The 26694-nt window shown below is 55.9% G+C and overlaps 2 protein-coding genes across 6 annotated transcripts in view; one reads left to right on the top strand and one right to left on the bottom strand.

Annotated features, from left to right (window-relative positions):
• The first annotated feature begins 125 nt into the window (after positions 1–125).
• On the top strand, positions 126–12032 carry LHX4 (LIM homeobox 4). 3 transcript variants are annotated; one of them, XM_083845851.1, is made up of 6 exons: positions 181–337; positions 5182–5353; positions 7597–7799; positions 7948–8102; positions 8675–8846; positions 8938–9472. In XM_083845851.1, the coding sequence occupies exons 1-6, from the start codon at positions 262–264 to the stop codon at positions 9333–9335; spliced, it is 1176 nt and encodes a 391-aa protein (XP_083701977.1). In that variant the 5' UTR covers positions 181–261; the 3' UTR covers positions 9336–9472. The 3 variants fall into 3 exon arrangements, with proteins under 3 accessions (XP_083701976.1, XP_083701978.1, XP_083701977.1); XM_083845850.1 differs by having other exon boundaries at positions 126–337; positions 8675–12032; XM_083845852.1 differs by lacking the exon at positions 8938–9472 and having other exon boundaries at positions 126–337; positions 7948–8842.
• A 152-nt stretch (positions 12033–12184) lies between these two features.
• The window catches only part of ACBD6 (acyl-CoA binding domain containing 6), an 80497-nt gene continuing 65987 nt past the window's right edge, over positions 12185–26694 (bottom strand). For 2 of the 3 annotated variants that reach the window (XM_083845861.1, XM_083845859.1), the window contains 2 exons: positions 15690–15720; positions 12185–12703 (listed from right to left, as the gene is read on the bottom strand). In XM_083845861.1, the coding sequence (XP_083701987.1) occupies positions 12549–12703; positions 15690–15720 (186 nt within the window). In that variant the 3' untranslated portion in view covers positions 12185–12548. The other variant, XM_083845860.1, reaches the window with a different exon arrangement.

Below are 26694 nucleotides of genomic sequence, written 5' to 3'. Positions count from 1 at the left end.
CGCGGGGCGGGCGGGGATTGGCCCGCCCCGCCCCCGCCCCCCTGCGGGCGGTGACGTCAGGCGCGCTCCCCGCAGGGGAATGAATGGGAGGCGGGCGGCGCGGGCGGGCACAGCTGCGGCGCCGCGCCCGGGCCGCCACCGGCACCGGCACCGGCACGGGCACGGCTGGGCTCCGAGCGCCGGGCACGGCGCTGCCTCCGGCCCCGGGGCTCCGCCGGCCCTGCCCTGCCCTCCTGTCCCCCCCCAGCCCGGGCCAATAAAATGATGCAGAGCTCCGCGCTCGCTGCCGAAGGGGCTGTCAAGGGGCTGCCGGAGATCCTCGGCGTGCCGGTGCAACGTAAGGACGCTTTTCTCTTCTCCCCCGCTTCGCTCCCTGCCGCAGAGCACGGCGCCGGGGGGAGCCGGGCGGGCCCGGCCCCGACGGGGAGGTCGGCGCGGCTGCGGCCGGGCGGGGGCAGGGGGGTGCGGGGGGGTGCGGAGATGCTCGCGGTGCCCCCTTCCCGGCCCCTAGCGCACGACACCCCGCTATGTCGTTTATCGCGACAGGCAAGCCGCGGCGGAGGGGAGAGCCCTGCAGCCGGGACGGGGAGGGCGGCGGTAATCCCGCTGCGGCTGCGGGCTCCCCCACACCACGCACATATTTTATATATATATATGTATATGTATGTGCACACGTCCATACGTGCCGCACAGCCACAGGTAGCGCACCCAGCGCCCCCCCCCCGCCGCCGGGATGCGGGCACAGCATCGCACGGGGACGGCCCGGCCCCGACGTGCTGCGGGAGAGCCCCAGTTTTGGGCCCCCCCATTTCCACGGGGCCGGCCGGACCCTGCCCTGCCGGGGGTGGTGGTGGGGAGCCGGCGGTGGGGGCGGTTTTGTTGCTGTTGTCGTTGATTTTATTATTTTTGGTTATTATTTTTTTTTCTCGTCGTTTGCAAACGGTTCCGGAGAACCGGAGCGTCCCGGCGAGCCCGGGGAGGGGGGAGCCCGTCGGGGGGAGCCGGGCGATGCTCTGCGGCCCCGGGGCCCCGGGAAAGTTGTGGGGCTTTTTTTTGGGGGGGAGAGGGGGATTGAGGGGGGCAACGGTGCGGGGACGAACGGGACCCGAGCCCCGGGGCCGTGCTGAGCGGGCGGCTCTGCCTGGGGGGCGGCTGCTTTTCGGGGGGGTACAGCCGGCTGTGCCCCGTCTGTCTGCCCGTCCGTCTGTCCCGCTCTGCCGTCGGCCTTTGCCCCCACCTGCTCGCTGCTGCGCCCCCAAACCCCCTCTTCCCCCCCCTCCACCCCCAAATCTCCTTCCCGTGCCCGCTGCGCCCCCCCCCGACCCCCCCCGGTCGCGGCCCGGCCGCCGTCACCCGCCCGCAGCCGGTGTCCGGGCGCCACCGGTGCCCGTCCCGACGGCTCGGCTCACCCCCCCACCCCCCCCCCCGCACCAGCTTTTTGGGGCTGTTTCCCCGGTTTTGCCCCTTCTCCTTCCCGTGGCCCGGCCCAGAGGCGATTACACGTCCCGTGTAACGGGCGGGCCCCCCCCGGGGCAGGGGGGCTCTGTCCCACGGCCGCATCCTGACCTCCCCCCGCAGCCAAACGACAGCTCCGGGGCAGAGCCGCGGAATCGGCGTTTATGGCCTCAAAATCTCGCTGCAGCAAGGGATAAACGAGGTGCCCGAAGGGAGATTCAGCCCCCAGCACGGCCCCTGTCCCCCCCCGGCCCCTCGGGGTGCCACCAGCCTCCCCCTCCACCGCTGCCACTGTAACCGAACAGCGGGAATTAGCAGGAAAAAATCAAACGAGATTTTGTTATTCTGATTTATTTAAGCACAGAAATCGGTGGCGAATAGATATCTATTTGCTATATACCCGTGTCCATATATATATATACGTACACACATACATATACGTGCCACCGAGTTCTCCCCGCCGCCCGGGGGGCCCGAGCCGTGCAATTAATTCATTGCCTGGTGCTGAGCCCAGCGAGCAGCCAGCGGGCCCCGTGGCTCCGCGATGTCGGGGCCCAATCCTGCCCAGGGATGCCTTCCCGGGGGGCGAGGGGCTGCCCCCGGGCGGGGAAATCCGGGAGAACCCCCTCCCACCCCCACCCCGGCAGCCCCTGGGTGCTTCGTGCTAATTACCGGCCGTGATTAACGGCGCTATTTATTAACGTCCTGCCGCAAGGCTGAGGCCGCGGGGTTGCGGGGAGCCCTTCCCGAAATGATAAAATAATAAATTAAAAAAATATATAAAAATCGCCTGGACGCGGCTATGGTGGCACCAGGACTGTCCCCCCCCCATCGCTGTCACCGCCGCCGTGGGCGGCTGGCGGGGGGCCGCGGGGCCGTGCCACGCGTGGGGCCGCTCCGTGTGCTCCCCTCCCGGGGTGGGGGGTCCGGGGGGGTCCGGGGGGGTCCGCAGCGCCGTGCGGCTCCGGGCAGCCCGCGGGCAAGAGCCGGTCCTCGGCTCGGTGTTTTGCTTTGCTTGGCTTTGTTTTGCTTTGTTTTGGCTTGTTTTGTTTCGTTTTATTTTGATTTATTTTCTTTTGTTTAGTTTCATTTTGTTTTGTTTGATTTCATTTCATTTCATTTTGTTTTGCTTTATTTTATATTTTATTTTCGAATGTATATTTGTTTTTTTTTTCGCCCTGGCAATTTGGAGGCAGGCATTGTAATGCCAATCGCGATTGTTTGCTTGTTGACATGTGCTGCTGCCTTCGGGAGCGAGAAACCTCCGTCTGTTAGCTTCTGAGCACCTCTGCCTCCCCGTTCAGACAAATAAACATGCACACAAATCACATTTCACAAACCAGCACGTATGTTTAGGAAATAAGTGAGATAATTCACTTTTCCGTGCCACCGACCCGGCCGCTCTCGGGCTGGGCGTTGCGCTGCAGGCGGGCACACGCCGGCGGTGCCGGGGTCTCTCCGGAGCAGGGGCCAGACGGAATTGGGACCCCAAAATCTGGTGTCGGGCTGGGTCAGCGGTGAGAAAGGTGCAAGGGAGGGCGAGAAGTTGGGAGCAGTCCCAAAACAAGCGGGGAGAGGGACTGCGGACCCTGCGTGTGCGGGGTTTTATTCATCCTCGTGCTGTTAATGTGACACGGGCTTAAATGCCAGCAATAAATACGGCCCGAAGGCCACTGGGATTGTAACTTATCTGCCCTCGAGAATTATAAAATAAGCTGGCTTCACTTGACAGACTTGTCAGTAACCCCAAAGTATTTCTAAATAATGTTGGTTTGGTTTAGACTGTAATGATGTAATTTCCTACTGTGCCCTTTTCCTTTCTTTTTCCCCATTATTATTTTTTTAACTTTAATTTTTTTCTTTCTTTCTTTCCTTTCCCCTTTACTTTTGCTTGCCTTTTTCCTTTTCTTTCCCCTTTTCTTTTCCTTTTTTCTCCTTTTCATTTTATTTTTTCCCCTTTTCATTTCCTTTCCCCCCCTTTCCTTTTCCTGTCTTTCCATTTTTTTGTTCCTTTTCCCTTTTCTTCTCCTGTCTTTTCCCCTTTTCTTTTCCTTTATTTTCCCCTTTTCTTTTCCTTTATTTTTCATTTTATTTTTCTCTCTTTTCACCTTTTCTTTTTCCCTTTTCTTTTCACCTTTTCTTTTTCCCTTTTCTTTTCCTTTTTTTCCCTTTTCTTCTTTTTAAAAATTTTCCTTTCTTCTTCCCTTTTCTTTTCCTTTCTTTTTCCCTTTTCTTTTCCTGTCTTTTTTTTATTTTCCTTTCTTTTTCCTTTTATTTTCCTTTCATTTCCCTTTTCCTGTCTGCCCTTTTCTTTTTCTGTCTTTCTCCCTTTTATTTCCCTTTCTTTTCACCTTTTCTTTTCACCTTTTCTTTTCTGTTCTTTTCACCTTTTCTTTTCTGTTCTTTTCACCTTTTTCTTTCCTTTCCTTTTCGCCTTTTCATCTTTTCCTTTCTTCCTTTCTTTTCACCTTTTCTTTTCCTTTTTTGTCTTTTTCATCTTTTCTTTTTTCATTTTTTTTCTCTTTTGCCTGTTAATTCCTCTGTTTTTGTCATTTCTGTTTTCCCTTTCCCCCCTTTTCCCTTCTCCTTTTTCCTTTTTCCTTTTTTCTTTCCTCTTTTCTTCATTTTTGTCTTCCTTTCCTTTCCTTTCCTTTCCTTTCCTTTCCTTTCCTTTCCTTTCCTTTCCTTTCCTTTCCTTTCCTTTCCTTTCCTTTCCTTTCCTTTCCTTTCCTTTCCTTTCCTTTCCTTTCCTTTCCTTTCCTTTCCTTTCCTTTCCTTTCCTTTCCTTTCCTTTCCTTTCCTTTCCTTTCCTTTCCTTTCCTTTCCCCCTTTTATTTCCCTCTCCCATCCCTCTCTCGGTTCCCTCCCTGGGGCGCGCGGGGCGAAGGCGATGGCCCGGCCGCTGCTCCGGGGGCAGCCGAGCGGCTCCTAATCCCACACGGGATTTGTGGTGGCCAGAAAAAAAAATCCCCCCAGCAGCCCGGGTATTTACTGTGAGCTGCTCTGCTGGCACCGGCGGGAGGGGAGGCAGAGCTGATGCGGGAGCATCTCCAGCGATGAGTGTGAGGGTTTTTTTTTTTCCCCCCTAAAATCAATCTTCTTTCATGCGTGCGTGTCAGCGTTCTGTGCATGGCTCTTACCAGGCAATCTCCTGCAGACTTTTACAGCCCCACCTGTTTATTCCAAACTACGGACAGGTAGAAAGAGAGAGAAGCACCCGGCTCCCCTGATCCGTAGGAGCAGCCCGGCTGTAGGCAGATGCTGGGTGCGAGTGTGAGGCACTGCACACACGTCCTCCACGCACCCTCCCGCAGCAGGGGGGCTGCAGAGGAGGACGGGGACGTGTGGGACCACCCGCAGGGTTACCCCCCCGGCTGGAGCCCCTGCTTGCTCCAGCCCCTTTCCAGCGCCGGGGATCCGCAACCTGTGGCTGGGAGGCGGCGGGCGAGCCTGCAGCCCCAGCAGGGGGGAAACCGGGCACGCACGGCCCTCGGGGTGGAGCGGGAGCAAGGAGGGGAGGAAGAGACGTTCGTCCATGTGGGGACAAATTTTGGAAACTTATTCTTCGATGCCAGCTGGGAAGAGGCTTCAGTCCCTGCTCCCGGCGCGGCAAACAGGTGGCAGAGAGCAGGGAACCGGGGTGCAGAAAGGAAAAGCAGCGTGCGCGCACGGAGCAGCCGGCGGGGGGGCTGACGCTGCTCTTCTCTCCATCTCCCCCCCCCCCAGAAATCCCCCAGTGCGCCGGCTGCAACCAGCACATCCTGGACAAGTTCATCCTGAAGGTGCTGGACCGGCACTGGCACAGCTCCTGCCTCAAGTGCGCCGACTGCCAGATGCAGCTGGCCGACCGCTGCTTCGCCCGCGCCGGCAGCGTCTACTGCAAGGAAGACTTCTTCAAGTGAGTACAGCACCCCAAAAACCCCGCCAGCAGAGCAGGCAGGCACGCACACCATTTTAAAGCATCATTTCTCCAATTTTTTTTTTTTTTTTGTCCTATCTGTATTTTTTTTCAAGACCAAGTGCTTAGAAAAAGGAAATTTTGCTGCTTCACGGCTGCCCCAGGCTGGGTGCTGTTTGTCAGGATTTAACCCTAAAGACCCAGCTCCCTCTCGTGCTCCCTGCCCGGCTCTCTGTTACATTTTGCAGCCCGAATTGGTCTCGGTTGGCAGCCCCGCGGTGCTGGGAGCTAGAGGGCAGGAGCCACCCGCGCAAGGCGCAGCGCTGCCTGCGCCGGGGCTCTGCTGATGCCGCTTCTCTACCTTTGCTTTTATTTTTTTTTCACGTTTTCCCCCCATTTTTTTCCCTCTTTTTTTTCCCTGCCTTTTTAATTTTTTTTCCTTTTATTTTGCTCCTGGTGTGCAAAAACCTCGTTTCATTTTGTTGCTGCTTTGCAATCAGCCCCTGAGCTGCGCGATGCACCCTCCTCGGTGTTTTCCCTGGCTCCTGCATGGAAGAAAAACCCATTTCCAGGGAAAAAATGGACTCTTCAGCAAAGATGCTTTATTCCATGATCGCTGCCGAAATTTGGGAGCTTTCCCCAGGGCTGGCAGCGGGTGTTGCACCAGGGCCGGGCACAGCGGGTACATTGGCGTTGGCTGCCGTGACGTGGAGCGGAGGGGAGGAGGGACGGATCCTGCTTCAGGTGATGGAGCCGGGCCAACAAGGAGCTGCCGCACCTCGGGGACAGGGGCTGTGTCCCTGTCCCCGTCCCCTGCAAGCCCCGGGGGGGCCGTGCCGCGTGCCCCATCCTTCATCCCCAGCTAAACCGCGAAATGGCGATTACACAGCCGTAATCCCCAGGCAGGACTTTCCCCTGCTTAGTGGCACAGGGGGCTCGGTGCGGGGCTTCTGTGCCCCTTGGGAAGCCAAAACCACCACGGATAAACCCCGGGGCACCAGCAGCCCCTGGTGCTGTGCAGGTTCCCCTTCTCCTCGCTGTTGTGGCAGCCAAAAGTCGCTGCGCAAAATGCCGCTGGGATTGCGCAGCGGGCAGGCGGCCGCCCCAGCCCTGGTGGTAGCGTTTCCCCTGTGACGTTCTCCAGACTATTAATCTCAAAGTCATTTAAATAGCTGCCCGAAAGGTGTGGGTAATCGATGTTAATTAGAGCCGGGAGCTCAGCGATGTTCTCAGATTAGGTCCCGCCTGGATTATTTCACGCCGATCGATAGCTCCACAGTGGCCGCTTGCTTCACCTTTATTTCACCTGCCCCTGGACCCCGGCTCCGTGATCTGTGGGGCACGTGGGGATTTCAGGCCGGCTTCTCTGGGGCTGCTGAAAAAGCCAGATTTTGATAGTTTTTTTTTTTTTTTTTTTTTTTTTTTTCCCCCAAGTCCCTGTTCCTTGGTGGTGCAATGAGTGCGCCCTTCTGCAGGCTTGCTCCTGGGCACAGAGAAATGGTGTCTGTCTGTCCTGTCCGTCCCTCCCTCTACCCCATCCCGCTGTCCTGCAGGCGCACATGGAGCGATGGCACCCTTTGCTTTCTGTCTGTGGCCCGGGGGGGCGAGATGCACGCTTGTTGCACGCTCCTTGCACGCTCCATGCGAGCTCTGTCCAAGCTCTTTGCTCCTTGCACCATTCTTGCACGCTCCTTGTGCACCTCTTGCATGTTCCTTGCAACTCCATGCACCATTCTTGTCGGTTCCTTGCACACTCCTTGCACGCTCCATGCACCATTCTTGCACACTCTGTGCACCATTCTTGCAGGCTCCTTGCAGGCTTGCTGGGCCCTGTGCCCACCCCACGCCGGCACGGCCGGTGCACCCAGCGGGCTGTCATTATGGTGTAAGAGCCCCATCATTCTGAATTAATCTGGGATTCATCATGCTAGCGGGGCGGTGTAATTAATTTATTTGGTATTAATGTGGATGAAATATGTACTGTCCTTGCAGGGGAAATCAGGCAGCCTATAAGCATTAGTTAAAAGAACCATTAAAATCAAACCTTCCTCAGATCCATTAGGCCGGTCTTTCATGTTGAAGAAGATAAAACCCCGGCGTGTGAAGTGTCATGCATAATTAGCTTGATTGCTGGTTTAAACTCTGCCCCCTCTCCCAGCTCCCCCCTCCCCCGTCCCGATTGCACCAGAGCCCACCCGTGCCCATCCCCGGCCAAGGCTCAAGGCCACCGCTTATCCTTGCAGGCGTTTCGGGACCAAATGCACGGCGTGCCAGCAGGGCATCCCCCCCACGCAGGTGGTGCGGAAAGCCCAGGACTTCGTCTACCACCTGCACTGCTTCGCCTGCATCATCTGCAGCCGGCAGCTGGCCACGGGCGACGAGTTCTACCTGATGGAGGACGGGAGGCTGGTGTGCAAGGAGGACTACGAGACCGCCAAGCAGAACGGTAAGCACGGCCCCCGGAGCACCTCGCGCCTGCCTCCAGCCTCAGCTTCGAGGATTTTCCGGTCCTGGAGCGGGTGGGCTTCCCTTTAGGCAGGGGCTGCTCCTCCAGGCACGTTTCGGGGATGCTCACGCTGCTCGTTTGCTCCCAGATGACTCCGAGGCGGGGGCGAAGCGGCCCCGGACCACCATCACGGCCAAGCAGCTGGAGACGCTGAAGAACGCCTACAAGAACTCCCCCAAGCCGGCCCGGCACGTGCGGGAGCAGCTCTCCTCCGAGACGGGGCTGGACATGAGGGTGGTGCAGGTGAGCCCCGGGACGCCCCCCTGCCCCCATGACAGGCTGGTCCCAGCAAGGGGGGTGCTGGGCTGTGGGGTGCTGGATCGCAGGCTGCTGGGCTGCAGGGGTGCTGGGGTACAGGGGTGCCAGGCTGCATGGGTGCTGGCATGCTGTGGTGATGGGGTGCTGGCTAGCAGAGGTGCCAGCATACCGGGGTGCAAGGATGCTCCATTGTATGGGTACCTGGGAACGGGGGGGCAGAGCTGTGGAGGTCTTGGGATGAGCAGAGGCAGGGTTGTAGCAGGGCTGAGGTGCTGGTTTGCAGGGGTGCTGGGTTGTATGGGTGCCAGGTTGCAGGGGTGCTGGTGTGCCATGGCAATGGGGTGCAGGGGTGCAGGGTCGCACAGGTGCTGGCATGCCAGGGGTGCTGTGTCACTGATGTGGCATGCTGGGGTGCCACATTGCAGGGGTGCTCGGCTGCACAGGAGCCTGGAAGCCGGGGTGCAGAGCTGTGGGGGTCCTGGTGTGTGGGGGCTGGGCTGTATGGGCGCTGGCGTGCTGGGTCACGGTGCCACCAACGTCCCCGTTGCCTGCCCCAGGTGTGGTTCCAGAACCGGCGGGCCAAGGAGAAGCGGCTGAAGAAGGACGCGGGGCGGCACCGCTGGGGGCAGTTCTACAAGAGCGTCAAGCGGAGCCGCGGGGGCGGCAAGCTGGAGAAGGAGAGCTCGGCCGAGGACTGCGGCGTCAGCGACAGCGAGCTCAGCTTCCGTGGTGAGCGGGGCCAGGGGCGAGGGGCCGGGGGGGTCTACGGGGTTCTCCGTGCACTGACACCCCCCTCTGCTCTCCCCCTTGTCCCTGGCAGAAGACCAGATCCTCTCCGAGCTCGGCCACACCAACAGGGTTTACGGCACGGTCGGGGACGTGGCAGGCGGACAGTTGATGAACGGCAGCTTCTCCATGGACGGGACGGGACAATCGTACCAGGACTTGCGGGACGGCAGCCCCTACGGGCTCCCCCAGTCGCCGTCGTCCATCTCGTCCCTGCCGTCCCACCCGCCCTTGCTCAACGGGCTGGACTACGCCATGGACAGCGGCCTGGGGCTGGTGGCACACGGGGCGCAGGGGGTGAGTCAGACGCTGCGCGCCATGGCCGGGGGGGGCCCCACCTCCGACATCTCCACGGGGAGCAGCGTCGGGTACCCAGACTTTCCCACCAGCCCGGCCTCCTGGCTGGACGACATGGATCACCCCCCCTTCTAAACGCTGCTCGCCCTCGCCCCGGCCCCCCTCGCAAACCCGCTCCCACCCCCTCCGCCAGCAGCCCGCAAACGCAGCACCTCCGGAGGCACCCGCCGGGACGCGAGATGTTTCCAGGATCTCCCGTGGGAATCGGACATGGAGGGCTTTTGGGGATGTGGGGAGGGAACGGGGGTGTCCCCAGGGCATCGGTGGTGTCCGGGGCTTGGCGGGAATGGGGTCGGATGCTTTTGGGTGTAAGCACAAGGGAGGTGAGGGTGGCACGGCGGGGAAGGGGGGCACCGGCCCCGCTCCAGCCTCGTCCCTCCCCGTGTCGGCGGAGAGCCACGTGCTCGGGCGGGATGGTGGCGGGAGGGGAGGACAATCAGGGAAGGCAAAGTCTATATTGCAGAAGGGTTTATTTTTGACCCCTCCTGGGGGTGATGCCGCTGGCTCCTGGCTTGGGCAGCAGCAGCAGCGGGGCGGGAGCGGAGCTGTCGCCCTGCGGCTGCGGGGCCGTGATTTATCCCCGGGTGCGCAGGAGCGCTCGCGGTGCATTGCTGCGGGCTGTGCCTTGCTAGCGCGGCACGGAGGAATTACAACGGGGAAACAAAAAGCCTCGAGCCCGAGAGGCCCAAAATATCGGTCATGGCCTGGATGTGCGGGGCTGGCATGGGGAGAGGGGACGCAGTGAAAGATGGTTGCGAGCAGTGGGGTGAGGTGAGCCTGTTTGCTCCTGGGTATTGCAAAAGCTTCCCCAAAAAGCAGAGGGGAAAAGGGCATTTTGTCAGCTGCACGGTGAGGAGCAAAGGGCACATGGGGGTGAGCCCCGGCCACACACCTCCTCCAGGTACCAGGACCGAGTGTGGGTGCAGCCAGCATGGTGTGTGTGTGTGTGTGTGTGTGTGTGTGTGTGTGTGTGTGCCTGGGGGTGGTTTTGGCACCCTTGGGTGCACGCACAGAGCGGGCTGAAGGCACTCGGTCTGACGGCTGAAACCCAGCTCAGCGCCTCGCGTCCCCGGTGCTGCCGCAGCCCCGTGCTCGGGGATGCTCCCGGCTGGTGGCCGGGGCCTTCGGTGCCCCTGGGTTGTGCCGGCTGCTGCCGGAGCCCAGAAAGCAAAGGGGAGAACAAAAAATAAAAAAAATAAAAATTCAGCCGAGGAAAGCACATCACCAGGACGTTCCCTTGCCCCCTGCCTGGGGGGTGTCAGTGCTGCACCCACGTGCTCCCCCCGCTGTGCCCCCCCTTTGGTGCTGCTCTGTGCCAAGCTCCTGGCCCTGCCAGGCACTGGTGGGGGCCACGGGATGGCGGGGAGGGGGGACAATGGGGGGCAGACCCCTGCAGGGGGGGGTCCTCACTGGCTGTGCTTGTTTGCTGTCCACCCCCCCACCTTGACAAGGCCAAACGTCCCCCCCTCCCCTCACTGTGTAAATTTTGTACAGTTCCAGAAAGTGAGAGTCTTGTTTCCTGGGAAAAAAAGAGAAAATAAAAATAAAATCAAAGAATAAAACCTTATTTATTGCCATGTCTTCGGGGAGACACAACATCCCCCTCTCCTGCCCCCCCCCCCCAAACTTTGGGCCCGGGGCGTTGCTTTGTACCCTGCCTCCTGCGCGATGGCATGAGCTGTGTACGGTCAGCCCCGCCGCACCGAGGGCGTGCCATGTCAAATAAACTCGGGACGCTCTTTAGCAGCTGCTGTCTCTGGGCTTTTCTTCCCCACCTGGGGGGGCAGCGGCTCAGCAGCCATATGCAGCTCCCCCCCTGGATGTTGGGTCGGCAATACTTCGGGTGAGGTTGAGCCTGGGGTCCCCGGGACTGGGACAGAGATGGGGTGGCTTCAGCTTGTCCCATGGAGGAACCTCGCTGAGCTGGCGACTGCATCCCGGTGGCTGGGCTGGGTGACGCCAGTTTTGGCAGCTTGGCACGGATCCGGCACACCTTACACCAGCCGTGCTGCTTCTTGCGGGGTGGGAAGGCTCAGTGGGCACCTCCATCCCTGCCACTGCCCCCTGGGCACCCCAAAACGCCCAAGGTGGGTGCAGGTGAGAGGCGCTGGGGGCGCTGAGCCCCGCCATGGGCACCGGTGTGTTGGCTTTATATATTTTAATCATTTTAACATTTAATGCTTCTCAATTAAAGTGATTTCCTGGAGTAGATGCCAAGCTTAGCCCGAATGCACATTAACCACTTTCTGTATCGGTAGTTAAAGGCACCGGGGGATTTAAGCAGCAATCCGCAAGGCTGTTGGGGAAAAGGTTTGGCTGAATAAAGCAGATTATAAACAATAATATATGTCTTTCTCTTCCCCCCCCACCCCCCACTGCTTTTTTTGGAAGGGCTCCAACCTCACAAACAGAGCTAAAGTGCTATAAACATCTCCAGGGCTGCGCGCTGAGCCCCCAGATGTGCTCCCTGAAAGCCGGGGCCTCGCCGCTACTGCTTTCCACCCCAGATTTAAGAGAGATTTTTATTGCCCGGTGCATCCACCAAGCCCAGGGTCCATTCGTGGTGTCGGTGGGCAGAAGGGCTGACCTTCCCCGGTGAGGGCAGGGGGCCTGGAGCCCCCAGGCCAGAGGAGCAGCCCCATGCCGTACCGTGACAGCGGGCTGTGTGTCTGCCTGCCCTGTGTATGAACGATGCATGCTGGTGGAGGCCAAGCCGGCACAGCAAACGCCATCAGTGTCAGCCAAAAAACCCAGCCTGTGGGTTTTATTCTACGTTGAAACCAGCGAAGAGGATGCATGAAGTGGCACAGGTCCGCATGGCCCTGCTGTATTTCAGCCCTCTTTTCCCCGGGATGGGGGCACCCATCCTGATGGCTTCCCAGGAGCCATGTCACTCCCTGCAAGGCAAACACACGGAGGCACCATCCCGACGCTGTGCTTGTTTTTATTTATAATACTTTGCTTGGACCCATGAGAAAAAAAAAATAAAAATAAACCGGGCCTCGCCCCAAAGGGAAGAGCCGAGCGGCCGGGCCACGCCAGGCGCCGCCTGGCCAGCGCAGGAGCGGCCTTGAACACAGTAAAACAACATCGGGGCCTTCTCCAGGCCTCTCTCCCCTCCCTCCCCCAGAACACTGATAAATGCCAGAGCATGCACAACCCTGATCCTGTCCTGCCCGCGGGAGGCCGGCCTTCGCGCCCGAAAGCCCAGACCCTGTGCTCTAAAACCTCCCCGGCCCGTCTCAGGGCAGGGGCCTCGCTGCAGGCCTCGATGTCCGTCCTCCCGCGCTAGGTCCCGCCGGCGGCGTGCTGCCGCAGGGCCGAGGTGATGGCCTTACAGTCCGTCACCTCCTCCGGCAGGCAGCCCTCCTGGTCCCGCAGCGTGGGGTCGGCTCCCGACTTCAGCAGCAGCTCCACGATGTCCAAAAACTCGCAGGCGGCGGCTGCAGGGAGAAAGGGAAGGGTTAGCTGGTGGGTCGTGGTGACAGGCCCGATCCGGCTCCGTGGTGGCGGCCCTGGGCCAGCGCGGTGGCTGGTGACTTCCCCTGGGTGTCCCGGGGGCAAGAATGGGGATGAGCCAACCACTGCTTGTGTTTGGACTTCATAGTGTGAGGGAAAGAGGAGACAGGGCCTGGAAACCTTCCTTGTCCTCATCCCAGCCCCGGCATCCCGCGGAGCCGCTGGCCTGTGGGGCATCACCCTGGGGACATCGGGTAAGGGCACAGATGTCACATTAAAAAAGGGGTGTTAAAAAAGCAGGAAACCTCAGCGCTGAAGAACTGAGCCTGGCTAACACCAGCAAAAGTCCCAGTGGCTCCATCTCCCCTTCCCACATGGATCCTAGTGAGGCCAACACTGTCCCGGCCCTATCTGCCCTACAAGACTGCGAAGGAGGCTTCCTGTCTGACTGGTGTCTCTTGGTTTTAATTATATTTCATATAATTAATTTCATACATATATATATTATCTTATATTTTAATTTTAATTATGTAACTTTTACGACATAACTAACGCTTTTTTTGCCATTAAATGTAGTAATTAGAGTGTCTTCTGCATTACTCTGCAGTTTTTTTGTCCTGACCCAAAGGGACAAGCAGCAACGTTTAATTAAAATAAATTCAACCTACAATTGGAGCTCAGATGGAAAAATATAAAAAGGGGAAGGGACAGGGCTGATGACAAAGCAGGTGGCAGCAGGGACATGGGGGACCCGGACGGAGGGGCTGGGGAGGGAGCACCCGGGGGTGGCTGCGGAAAAGGAGCAGCCCAGGGATGCCAAGGCAGCGGCATCCACGGTGCCCGTCCTCCTCCTCCCGCTGGGACGGGGGCCATGTGCCCTGGGGGGGGGGGGTGGATTTATCGCCCCCTGGGAACCCCTATTTGTCAAGGGCCGGAGCGGCAGCCCTGACACCAGCAAGGGTGAAGATGAATTTTCATTCAGCGCAGTTTGCCTTCCGACTCCATTAATCCTCAGGGTTCAGATGATGAATTTCTCTCTCTCTCTCTCTCTCCTTTTTTTTTTTTTATTTATTTTCCCTCCAGCGTCCCCTCCCACTGCCCTGCCACGGCACAGACAGAGCCGAACAGATGGTGCTTTACAAGGAAGACAGAGCGCCCGTGAGGATAGAGAGCCTGCCCACCCCGCGGCCACGTGGCTGCGAGTGCTCGGAGAAGCCTTGATTTCCTCTGGGAGCGGCAGCGGCAATGATTTTAGTATTCCCTGTGGGTGGGTGGACGGATGGATGGATGGATGGATGGAGGGATGGATGGATGGAGGGATGGAGGGACGGATGGACGGACGGACGGACGGATGGATGGATGGATGGATGGATGGATGGGTGGCAAAGACCAGGAGGCCATTCAGTGGGAGGCCACGCTCGCGCCCGGCCAGTCCCACGGGCAAGAGGAGCCTTGGGGAGGCAGCTGAGCGCTGGCCTCCGCTTAACCTCCGCTTAAACCCAGGGTCAGCGCCCTGACGGGCGGAAGGAGGCAGAATTTATAGCCTGGTGCATCTTGAGGTCCGACGCCGGCTGTAATCAGGAGAGCTGTCGCCACAAGGCCAGCTGTCAGGCCGCGCTCGCTCATAAAAAGGGATGGCTACACCCTAGAAGCAGCTGCTCGTGGGGCTTAACCCTTCCCAGAAAAGGCTCGAATAAATGGGGAAGCTGCGTTCTGCCCGGCACCGGTCTTGCAGCTCTGGTGTCTGTGCAGCAATGCATGCCTCCGTTACAAAGCCCTTACAGAGCTGGCTGGCACCAACTTTTTGGCGAGCCCCAGTTTCAGGCCAGTAGCAGCTTGAATCAGAGTAATTGCCTCATTTAACAGAGGTTCAAGATTCAGGTTATTTGTGGCCAGATCTGCTACATAAGGGAACTAGGAAGGAAATCTCCTGCAGACCAGACCCATGGGCTTGAGACCCAGAGGCTTCCCCACAGGTGACTTACAGGGATAACACTTGAGGGAAGAGAAGATTGTCCTTTAACACTCACAACATTTCAAAAAAGAAACCTGGAAAACCCATTATTTAGACATCAGAGCTGGCCAGGTGGATCAGAGAAACTACTTCTGAAATAACGTTAATTAAATCAGTTAAGTTTTTGTTAAACACCCAGCCCCAAATTTGGAATGAACTGGGCAGAGAACAAGGCACCAAACTGCTGCTCTCCAGACACCGCAGCACCAAGCAGCAGATTTTCTGCTTCGGTCAGAAGGATAAGAAGTTGAAAAATGAAGCATCCTACAGGAGAGATCACACAGGGAACACTCCCGCATTGTTGTAATTGCAGTCTTGGTTCAAGGGCCCGGGAATCTGGTAGTCTAGCTCCAGATTCAAGTGTTGTGTCTCGGACCGATGGGCTACAAAGCAATTTTGCCATCCTGCTAATGTCCTTGTGGAGAGATCAGAAAGAGAGAAAGAGGCACAAACACTTCAGAATGACAAGTACGCTCTTAATTACACAGTGACAGCCGCTGAGAGGGAGTATAAAATAATAACTGGATATGTCTTAATTTTGGAAAAAATTATGATAGAGATTAAATCGATTTTTTTTTCTATTCCCTGTACGTCAGCACTGCATGTGTCACTTCAGTCTCTCTACTTTTCTCATTTAGGGATAGAACAATCTTTCAATTAAAAGAACTGCTACAAAATCTTGTATCTAACCAGCACGTAGTTGTAGGAGTGATGCAAGCTGTAACGTCGCCCTGCTTGGTTTTGCAGCAGAGAATCTGTTGAGCTCTCAGCTGGCACCAAACCAGCCTGTAACCAGGACACTCGGAGGTTAGACCACATTCCTCGTGGACGTAGCCGCTGGTTAATCAAACCCATCTTCCCTACTGATGTTCCTGCTGAAATATGCTTTCTGTACATAGCTCCAGCTGCAAATCCATCCTGTTAAGAGAAGACAACCAAGGCGAGGGGCAGCTTACCATAATGGAGCGCAGTCTGGCCTTCACCATCCTGGAAGAGAGACAGAGACTTGATTTTAGAGGTGTAGGCAATGCTGTGTGGCTAGAAGTAAATGCCAGAAGTAAATGCCCGTTTAAAATAAATAAGGTGAATCACAGAAATATTTTAATTGACTAGATCAACAGTCCCAGACACCCAGCTACGTAGCGGCCAGGCTCTGACCCATCATCCATCATCAGTCCATGATGGGCAACCGACACCTAGCCACGCGTAACAGCACGTGGGTCACGTCATGACACCAGTATAATTCAGTTCATAAAAATGAAGGATTTCGTTCCTGCAGCCTTACTTTGGGACCCTCACTAATGCTGAGGCTTTGCTGGCATCTACCTCTGTAGATGCCCACCGAGAGCTGCTCTACAAGCACAGCCTCAGCCAGCTAGTCAAGAAACAGGTAACGCACCTGGGTGCCAGTACAGCTCAGCATAGTGGACACAACAAAAAAAAAACAAAACCAAACTCGGACTGAAGACACCAGCCCTTGGTGTGTCCTGCCCCGTCTTCCCCGCATGCTGGATGCGTGTCCCATCCCCAGACCCAGCAGCACAAACCTGGCACCACTCCGTGCCGCGGCCTCGTCCTGCCATGGGAGCAGGTGAAATAACAGAAGGGAGGAATTACTGTCCCCTTTGCTTTCACTGCCCCACCAGGATTAGCCTCTAAGTCAGCTCCTTGCCTCCTTAATGTATTTGCATCTGTTTATGGAGACTTAAGTTTTTAATTACCATCATCTTCGGGATTAAGGTGCAAATTCGACAGCCCACCATGGATGCTGGAGCCGGCAAAAGGAGAAAAAAGGACAGGAGAACAGGTAGAAATCACACAGAAGACCGCTGCTTGGAGATGTCTGGTTTCCAAGCTGGTTAATATCAATGACTTTAGCCATATCCAGCTGAGAAACTAGGGTCAACCCATGGTGTAGGGTGAGAGCTGCCATGCCTTGCACTGGGACTCTGCACCAACATGGCACAGGAGCAGCAGAGACAGCAGACAGAGCAGGCATTTGCTGCCCAAGCATCTCTTTCACATCCTTTTGGGACAAAAGGAGGCGGGTGAGATTTTTCCTTCCCCATGCCACCACGCAACTAATGATGCTTGGTGGTGCCGTGGCGCAGGGACCCTATTTCTGCAGCTCCTACCCCGGCCCCTGCTGCGACGCCAAACTTTGGGAACGGGCTATGCAAAGGGGGGGTCCACGGACCCCATCAATGGATGGCAGCTGTTAATTCCTCTGTGTTAATGAGGAATTGGACCTGGTGCAGAGCCACAGAGAGGTTCAGAGCAGCGCTGGGGACGGCACGGACCGGAGCTGGGCTGGAGGAGGAGGAGAGGCGGCAGCAGCACGGGTGAATTATCGGAGAGGCAGGCTTTAAAATATGCAGGGTGTGCACGGGCTGGGGGATGGGAGGCGAGCTCCGCTCTGCATCACCGCTCTCAAAATTTCAGCCAGCAACAGCGACAAAAAAAAACCCGCAGGTGGATCGAATCGGAGAGGCACAACGGGACCCGGGCACCCTGGCACAAATCCCTGCCTGGAGGAAAGCTGCGCCTCAAAGCTCCTTGCAAAATGCCGAGGGCTGGTCCAGAAATGCTCCAGACATTTGTTCCTCTTCCAAAGGCCTGCGCTGAACGCTGCTGCTTCAGCAGAGCCGCCGTCGGGCTGCCTGACCGGCCGTTTTGCTGGGCTCCCAGGCAGGTCCTGGCACACAAAATGCGTCTCTTCAATCCCATTGCTGCTTTTAAAAAGAGCTATTAATCCCATGTTATGCAAACGCTGTTTACACTTTATTTACACCGTGTTTTTTTCCCTTCTGAGCCTGACCGCTGGCCAAATGCCATTTGTTCCACTTCTCCAACGCAATGCTGTTCGCTTCTCTTTCCTCCGTGACAATTTTTAATCCAGGGAAATGGAAAAAGCTCCGGCATGGTACCTTGCTTAGGGCCTTGAAATGCCCTCCGGAGGCTGCTGATGGCAGCCCCTCGTTGGTTTGGGTTTCTGGAGACGCGCGGCTCATCGAGCCCCCTGTGTGCTGCGGCTGGGCACCAGGCATGGCCGCGCTCATCCTTCAGGGTGCTGTGCCCACACCTGGGCACTAATCGGACGGGCCATGAAAGTAAGTGTTACGGCTCTTGCTGGGGACATTTCAGTAGATGAATGCCACCTACCAGGCTCTGGAAGTGTTTGTGTCAAATCGCGATGCGCAGAACTGCTCTCAAGGTGAATTCTACCTGGTCTTGGTGCAAAGGACACCTCCCAAATTGAGGCTGGAGCTGTTAATTTTTCTCCATTGAAACCGATGGGGATATTTCTTTGTTTGGTTTTTATAAAGCACCAAGCCAGAGGGGGTGTTTGTCGTGATTGTTTACTTCTTCTCGCTCCGATTTAGCTTTTGGGTTGGGGAAATGTAAATCACACGGCGCTGCAACTGCAGCAGAACCCAGAGCCCATTGATACCCACTGAAACCAATCATCTGATAGATCTGTAACATAAAAACCTGAATGCTTCCATCGGTCATTTCCAAAGTGCAAGTATGGGAAGTTCGGTAATCGCAGTGCTGGCACCCTTCGTTTCTGCATTAAGGCACAGTAAAAGTTGGAAATGTGTTCTTATTCCAGCGGGCACTTCTGCAGTGCTACACGAGCACAAAGAGCTGGTGCTGGCCCGTCGCTGCACTGGCTCTGTGAGGTGAAACACAAAAGCCCCTGCAAGTAAACACAGCTGTAATATTTAGTGTTTCTGTGAAGCTTTGCTTGAAGTAGCCACAGCACTGACAGACGCCTGCCCCTCAGCCCCTTTAGCAGCACCCTTCTCTATATAAAAAGGAGGCGCTTGTTGGAACAGCACGGATCTAAACAGACAGAAAAAAAAGAAAAGAAGAGAAAGGCAGGAAGGACAATTCCGCATTCAAATGCTCGAGCCCCGCAGGCCGACACACAGCGGATCGATTCCGAGCTCTCCTCTCGCTTCCCGATGCCAAGTGTCCGCCGCGGCAGGATGGCGGCGGGGCTGCGTGCCCCCAGCAAAACTCAGCTGTAACCCCAAAAAAAAGCATGTGGCTGGTCCAGCAAAGCCTCACAACAGCACAGCACACTTCTGGCTAGCTTCAAAATATTAAAATTAGCCGCATCGCTGCTGGATATGGGTGGGATTTCCTTGCCAGGAGCAAGCGCTGCAGCTGGTGGCAGAGCCTGCAGCCACCACCGGTCTCGGGGAGGCAAACCTCCTCCGGGCACAGATCACCTGCCAGGACAGACAGACAGACAGGTGTCCAAGGCCGCTGCCGAGGCTGCAAAGAGGCCCAAGAGGTGTGAGGAGGCTGGTAAAACACCCGGGCACTCAACGTGCTCCGGAGCACGAAGGACGGGCTCCTGCAGAGAACATCTCGAGCCAGGTTTGAGCCTGCAATGCTGCTGGTCTGGGTGTGTGGCCCCGTGACAGTGCACTCGTGTTTCAGCCAACAACTTATCCTTCTGATATGAAGACAGAGCATGCAAATAAAAGAATATTGCTTGTCTTGCAACAATTTCCTCTTCGGGAGCCGTTGCATTATACCCCATAACAGCAGCTGGCAAGCCAAGAACTTCAAAAGTAACAAATGTCCGTGTTTACCCAAACCATCGCCACAAAGATGCTGCAAAACTACCGGTGCCTCCTCCGTGCAAGGTCTGTGACAGATGTCGCTCCGTGGAAATCCCGCTAGCAGTGGGTAACTTATAGGATAACGGGATTGCGCGGCGCTCCTGAGAAATTTGAGCGAGAGAAATGAGAGAAGACGGAGCGAGCGCAGATGGACCGACTGTCTTATCCCTTAAGTGGTACTATGGCCACTGCACGCCAATTTGGTCTTATAAGGGAGAGGATTACACCGGTGCTTCCATCCCCGGCTCGTTCCTTGGGGATTTCTGTTCCCTGGTGTACCTGACACGGGGTTTTTGGAAGTCCTGATGGGGAGGCGGCATCATGGCGATGTCTGCGCCGAGCCCTGCAGCTGCGTACACCGCCAAACACAGCTCCCACTGCCATGTGCTGATGTGCCGCTGGCTGACTGCACTGTTTTCATACATATAGACATTTTAAAAATAGTGTTATATATACAGGGATCTTCCACACCCACCCTGTCTCTTCTCCCAGCTGCCTACAGAAACCTCTGCCCATGGGAGGGAGGCACGGACACCGCCTGGGGGACACCCCCTACACCTGCACCTTTCATTTAGGAGGGAAAACAAAGCCAGGCGTGGCTCCACATTGGGTTTTTCTTCTGCACAGAGGAGCAATAAATCCACACCAGTGTGCAGACAGGGCAGCCGGTCCCTTCTCTTGCAGGTGAGCACTTCGGCTAGGGCATGCCGAACGCGTGCCTCTGCTTACCCGAGAGCTCTGGTCCGCGGCGATGAAGCCGGGGCTGGGCAGACGACAGCAGAAAACACAAATAGGGAGCCTCTCCTTCTGATGTATAGCACATGAGCTTTTTTAAGGTATTCTTTTCCTCCGTCACCTTTTTTTTCTGTTCATTTGTGGGATGTTAACGGGTGCATGCTCGTCCCCGTACACAGGCTCCAAACGTTGGCAGGGATCGCAGCAGATAAGAGCGATGAGGTGATAAGAGTGTTTAACAGCATGGGGCCTGGGCAGCATGGATGGGCCAGCGAAGATAAATATTTACACTACGTCGTTAGAAGGTGAGTGAATAAAAAGGGCTGGGATAATACAGACTCTGAACTACTGCTTAGGAGCTGTGAATATAAATCTCCACAGCCGCACGACACAGACTCACTCAAGCCAGGGAGATGAAAAATCGCAAGAAAATACTTCCCTCCACTTTTAAAAACGGTTTTATTTCTCATTTATTTCCACTTTAGACTTCAACTTCCCAACAATTTACTTTAACCTCATCATCTTCTTTTTCTCTCTCAAATTTTATCCCTAGGATGACTGCGGGTGAGACTACAGCCAAAAGCACACCAGAATTTATATGCTAATGCCCACCAGTATGCGAAACCAAGTGACGTGGGCTGGTACAAGCTGCCCGAACCCCACCAGACAACTCAGTGGATGGCCCAACACAGCCTTTATTTTCGTTTTTATGCTTATTTTGCACAGAGCAGCCTGGGTTTGGACACGGAGCATTAACACCTGCAGAATGAACACTTGTCCAGTTGAGGCAGCTGCTGGGTGTGCGAATGCTGGCATACGAAAGCAGTGGTGTAGTTTGGAATTGGATGCCTGAACCCTACAGCAACACCAGCGACCGCCCAAGTGTAGGAACAATGCCACCTAGCAGCTTCGTGCGAGCACGTCCAGCATCCCAAACAGTTCTCACCCTACGAAAATGAAGCAGACATTGCTGTGTTCTTCCACTTCTCGGCTTTTGAAGCCGAAACCCACTTGTGGCTGCTTCACCTGCTGTTTTAGAGTGAGTGTCCCATGCACGGACGGTTACTGGTCTGGTGTTTGGGAAGCACTGGCAATGTCACTGCTGTTCAGGGCAGGCTGCTGCACGGCATCACAATGTGCGCCCCCGGGACTGGTTGGAAAGGCCCCAAGGACCGAGGACATAGGGCAACTTCAATCAGAAGCAAAACCCAAATCCACGCACTAGCCACGCACAGCTGTTATTTGGGGTCTGCAACAACCCAAGCTAACCCATGCGGGGCTTGGATATCTCGTAATGAGATCCCCAATTAAATCTTGCAGGCAGGTAGGGCTGGCAGGTGCCCCTTGCTCCTGGTGCTGAGCTGTCCTTCTCCAGGAGCACTTTCTCCTGGCCCTTCCTCCCCTTTCAAGGCAGATACCCGCCAGGCTGGAAGGTGCTAGACAGATCTTTATCATCACCTCTTGGGCCCTTCTCCAGAGCCTATCACCAGGCTATCATTGGGGCTATCTCCTAAGTGCCTCCCAGATAAATTAGATCTGCATAGAGAAGCAATTATTACATTTCTAATGGCACAGACCCTTACAGCACAATCTGCTACTGAAAGGCAAAGAAAATTGCATTAGCTTTTGTTTGATTCACCGTTATGATCGAGGGAAGAGGGATGCAGCAGCCCTTTAAAGCCGAGCTGGGGAGCTGGGGATCCTTCTGTCTGGGGAGCTCCCTACCCGTACCCGTGGCTAGAGGATACACTCCTGGTACATTTAGGTGCTCTGATTTGAAGGCAATCAAACCTACTGCTAAAGGCAGATCTAAGAAAGCTCAGAGAGCATCTGATGCCCAGGAACTCGCCCCCCCTGGAAGCCTGCATCCGCTACTGCCCCCAAACCCCGCTGGCCCAGGAGTTCAGAGGGCCAGGGTTACGCTAATCCCTCACTGCCCTAGTTTCCGACTAGTGGTGCACCTCAATTTCCACGTGCAGTTTCAATGGGCTTTACCACATCCCCTGCCATCAGCACCCAGTGCTCGCACCTCGGTATCCCCCCGCAGCGTGGCTGTTTCATCGCAGAACAACCGGATTGCTGCGCCTCGCGCACTGCTGCGACTGCCTGGGCTGCCGGCCCGGGGCGCCTTTCTGCCCCAATTTGTGCACCCGAGCACCACCGGGGGGTTGTGTTTGTAGTGCCCCAAGGAATACTTGGTACTCTCGGTTACTTCCAGCATCAGGCACCTTCCCGGTCATCGCAGAGGTGTGTTAGTGTAACACAAAACCTGGAAAATTTGGGCTTTGTTGTCCCACTGCAAGGACAGGGATGCGAACCTTGCAAGGAGCCGTGCCTCGAGCTGCAACAGGCAGCGCAGTGCTGCAGCTGAGCCAGCCGTACAAAACCACCTATATATGAGCACGGGCTGCAAACAGGACAGCCGAAAGCTGCTCCCTCTCTCTCCTTTGTAGCCCTGTATTACATGATGCTCAAATATCTCTTCTCCCGGCGCTTCCCTGCCCCCCCGTGTAAAAGTTTGTCGCTCCCCATTCTGCTCTTGTGCTGCTTTATCACTTTAGCAGATACCTGGTTATTTAAGGGGCAGGATAAATGGGCTGAGACAGCTTTCCCATCCCCAACTCACTAGGGAACGCTTGGAAATTCCACCTGACACCGGGACCGCGCTCTGCTCTTAAACAATCTCCCGTCTGATCCGATTGTTCCCCAGTGGGGAGGCAGGCTGCGGCTCGCTCAAGAGTCATTGATTGGATTAACAGCCTAATTCCCAACAGATGAATAGAATACTGATGTCTTGTCAGCCCACATCATAGAAGGAAAACACAATCTGCTTCTACAGCCCCGAAATTTAACCCTTTGCTTCCTCCCCCCACCCTGCCGCAGGGCATGGGGCTGAGCGCAAGGGTCCGGTGCTTCCAGCTGAAGCCCCCGCCCGTGCGAATCCCAAAATCCCAAAAGATAAATTAACCTTTGGGGCAGCTTGAAGGAAAACTGAAGGTTTCCTGAGCTTGCCACTTGGCTGCTCCTGGCAGGCAGCGGGGCAGTGCAGGGAGCCGGGCGCATCTCCCGTCCTAATGGGGACGTTAATGTTTTCTTAGCTCATGGAAAGGCCGTGATAAGAAATTAATTGCTATTGGTCAAATGTGCACTACCGGAGCAGTAGGACCGCGTGCATGTTAAAGAGTTCTCCCAGAAAAAAAAATTATTTATGGGCTCCTTGGCTCTATCGGCATTTATTTCCTTGCTTGAGGCGCAAGGATAAACAAAATCATCTGATTTTAGGAAATGTCCTCAAAGTGACCTATTTTTTTTCTCAGATCATCGGGGTCCGTAATGCTCTGGGGTCTGTTTCTTTCTAACAGCCACCTTTTATGTCTGTATTTACGAAACAAACAGACACATTTAAATACCGTCGTATTTCAGCAGCAATCCTAGTACACACAGAAATAGGGCTATCGCCCTCGAGCCAGGACTGTGACCCGTATTAAGGGTTCTGCAGCATCTCTGACCCAACGTCCCCAGGGGGAACGGCTTACCAGCACCGTCAGGTGTCCTGCCCCTCCTGCAGGGACTGGTGTGCCTCACCCGAGGTTAGCTGGGTTGCTCTGTGAGACGGAAATATTTGGATTTTACAGCTCACGTGCAGAGTGGAAACCTTCCCTCCATCACTCCTTAACTCTAAAAAAAACTAATAAGCCCAGCACTAACAGGGCAAATAGGAGAGAAAGCATCAAAGGGTGGAGGCGCACGCCCTTTGGTTTTCTCCTTTGAGCGCTACCTGAGCGATTTTCCAGGCTTTGTCATTTGACAACACGAATGTAAAAGACCAAAGGAACAAAGCAGGACTCCCTTTCCTTCCCTCTCCTGCTTGCCAGTGCAGTGACCCTACGTCCATATGCAGCAGCGTGCACTAAGGGCAGGGCTGCCCTAAGCGAAACAATTACTGAGGGCTCACAAACAGCTCAATTAATGCAGTATTATTTTAACATCATCCTCATTATTAGCTCCTTTTACAATCGGAAAGCAGAGTGTTTCAGTTTCGTCTGAGACGTCGATTGTTCCACCGAGGCAGTAAATAAATAAATAAGCGGAATGCCCCCAGCCCAGCCCTGTCCTGTAATAGGGCCGCGCTGTGTATTCCCGAATCCAGGTTACGGATGGGGACTGGGGCAGTTGTGCCCTGGAACCAGCAGACTGCAGGTTTTATAAATACATACAGAAATAATTAAAATCTAAGGGGTTTAGAAGGGTTAATCTCCTTTAAATAATCTCCGCCACAAAGCCTGTAAAGTCACCGCTGGCGCCGTGCCCGCGTGGGACCGGCTGTCGGCTATCGGGGCAGCACGTGTGGCCAGGAGCGGGGAGCTTAGCGGGCAGCAGGCACTGTCCTGAGCACGGCTCCCCCGTCCTGCAGCAAGGCTGGCGATGCCGTGAGCAGGGTGAGGTCCAGCACCGAGCTGCCAGTCACCCAGCACCAGCTCTGCCCCGGGAGAGAGAAGGATGCTCCACGGGGCTGCCGAAATTAGCGGGGTGGGCGCGAGCTGAGGGCGTTACTGCTGCTGCTCCGTTCGCCTGAGCTCTTCCCGACTTTGAGGCTTGTGTTTAAAAGAGTTCAGAGGGGCTCGGGACTTTGTGAATCGCTGCTTTTCCTGGGAAGGACTGAACCCACAGCCGTGGGCGGCCAGGGAGGTGTTGCACCTTTAACTGGCAACTTGAATGGCACGGGAGCTGCCACCCTGCAGCTCTCGATGTCCTCTCTGTTTAAAGTGCCATTTTCAAAGCCAACAGCTGAGTGGCCATTAGATACAGAAATCAAAGAGAAAGCACAGAAGCCCTCCCTGCGTGGGCCAGAGCAGCACCAAACACAGGAGTCTGCTCAGCGCAGCTCAGCTCAGGCAAAGGCAGGGTGAGAATGACAGGGTGAAGCTGAGACACCGCAGGCGTGCAGGAGTGCGAGAGCAGCTGTGGGGCTGGAAGGCAGGTTTCAGCCTCCTGAATGAGTCCCCACGGCCGCAGGCACGGCTGCAACTGCATTGCACAGGAGGAGCTGCAGAACGCATCCCTGCATCCCTGCGCCGCAGCCAGGAGCAGTGCTGGCAAGCACGGGGAGATGTGTACCAGAAGGACCAGAGGTGCTGTTTGTGGCCTAAGGGACGTCCCAGTTCCTTTTCTTTTTTTTTTTGCTTTTAAACTGGTGAGGATAAAGAATCTGGAGACTCTGTTTTGGTCTCATAAACCTTCTTCAGCTTGGTGTGCAAAATTAAAACTTTCCGCGTTCGGATGGTCTGAACCACGGTTTTGGTGTTGTAAAACCCCACTAAATGAGCTCTGGATTTTACTAAATTATGCCCCGGGGAAGGCTGGGGTAAATGGGCAGCCGAATTACAGTGGCCCCCAGCCCCCAGCCCAGCAGGCATTTTTTTTCTGCTCCTTTAGAGCAAACGTGGTACCAGGGACCCGGCCCAGACACCCCAAAGCACCTCAGGACAGCGCCGTGCCCCGCAGCCTCCAGACAAGCCCTTCCTCCCGAGCACGCCTGCTCCTTAAGCCCGACGGCTGCTCTCTGTGGCTAATCTGGAATTAGAGAGGGCGTTCGCGCACTCGCAGCCGTCTGCCAGAGGGGGAAGGCATCAGAGCCTGGATCCTGCCCCAAGTGGACCACTGCCAGGGAGAAGCTGCGGCCTGAGTCGATGTAAGAGGCTCCTGCCTCTTCACCTCCAAGGGCTGTGACATCTAAAGGCCTTTTCCCAGCCTCTGTGAGTTGCGTCAGTTGCTAATTTACCTTTTTTTTTTCTTTTTTTTATAAGGCCCTTTGTGCACGAAGCTGCTCTTTCGTTTTACCATCCACCACCCAGCACAGCTCCGCGCCGTACTCTGAAAACTCCCCTCCCGGTTTACGATCTTTGGGACCATTTCCTGATGGAAGAGAAGAGAAATAGCGAGGATAAAGGTTTATTAGTGCTGCTCATCCGCAGACAGTCGGCTTTCCAACCAGCTTTTAATCGAGTGCCAATACGGAAGGAAAAAAAAAGATAGGAAAAACATCTGGGGAAAAGTGCCTCAGGTCATCACACTGTCAGTAACCGGGATTTCTCGGAGGAACCACAGTGCCATTAAAATATAGCCAGACTAAATATGTGCAGTTTGGTTTGTCATCACTTATTTAGTGAGATGCAGAATTGCTCTTCGCTTTAAAGGGCTCTTTCAGAGCGTGATAGCGGCGTTCCTAATGAAATTCAGCAGGACCAGGAGGCACGCAGGGAAAACCGCGGCCGGCTTTCTGACGGACAGATTTATGGCCGGGGATGCCCCGCTTTTTGAAGGCGATACCCCAGCCGTGGCAGGGATAACAGGCTCGCCGCTCACGGGGCGTGTGAGCACAGCAGGAGGTCAAGGTCCCCCAGCGCCGCCCGGCCCGAGCCGAAGGGCTGAGCTGGGCGGCCCCGTCCTGTTTGCTGCTGAAATAGCCCCAGGAGCCCTCTGGGACCCCGACATCTGTCCCAGCGTGCAGAGCTGGGACCAGCCCAGTGCAGGGGGTGGGCTGCTGGGGAGCAGATGGCACCCACCCGTGGTGGCCACCGAGCCGGGG

Source organism: Anser anser (assembly GCF_964211835.1).
Source record: "Anser anser genome assembly, chromosome: 8".
Classification (NCBI taxonomy): Eukaryota; Metazoa; Chordata; class Aves; order Anseriformes; family Anatidae; genus Anser; species Anser anser.
The sequence above is the reverse complement of the archived record's forward strand: the minus strand, read 5'-3'. Positions and strand labels throughout refer to the sequence as shown.

Coding starts and splice junctions, on each gene's coding strand:
- LHX4 (XM_083845850.1), top strand. CDS start 262: ATGATGCAGAGCTCCGCGCTCGCTGCCGAAGGGGCTGTCAAGGGGCTG. Junction 338..5,181: donor CCTCGGCGTGCCGGTGCAAC/GTAAGGACGCTT, acceptor CCCCCCCCCCAG/AAATCCCCCAGTGCGCCGGC. Junction 7,800..7,947: donor CGAGACCGCCAAGCAGAACG/GTAAGCACGGCC, acceptor GTTTGCTCCCAG/ATGACTCCGAGGCGGGGGCG.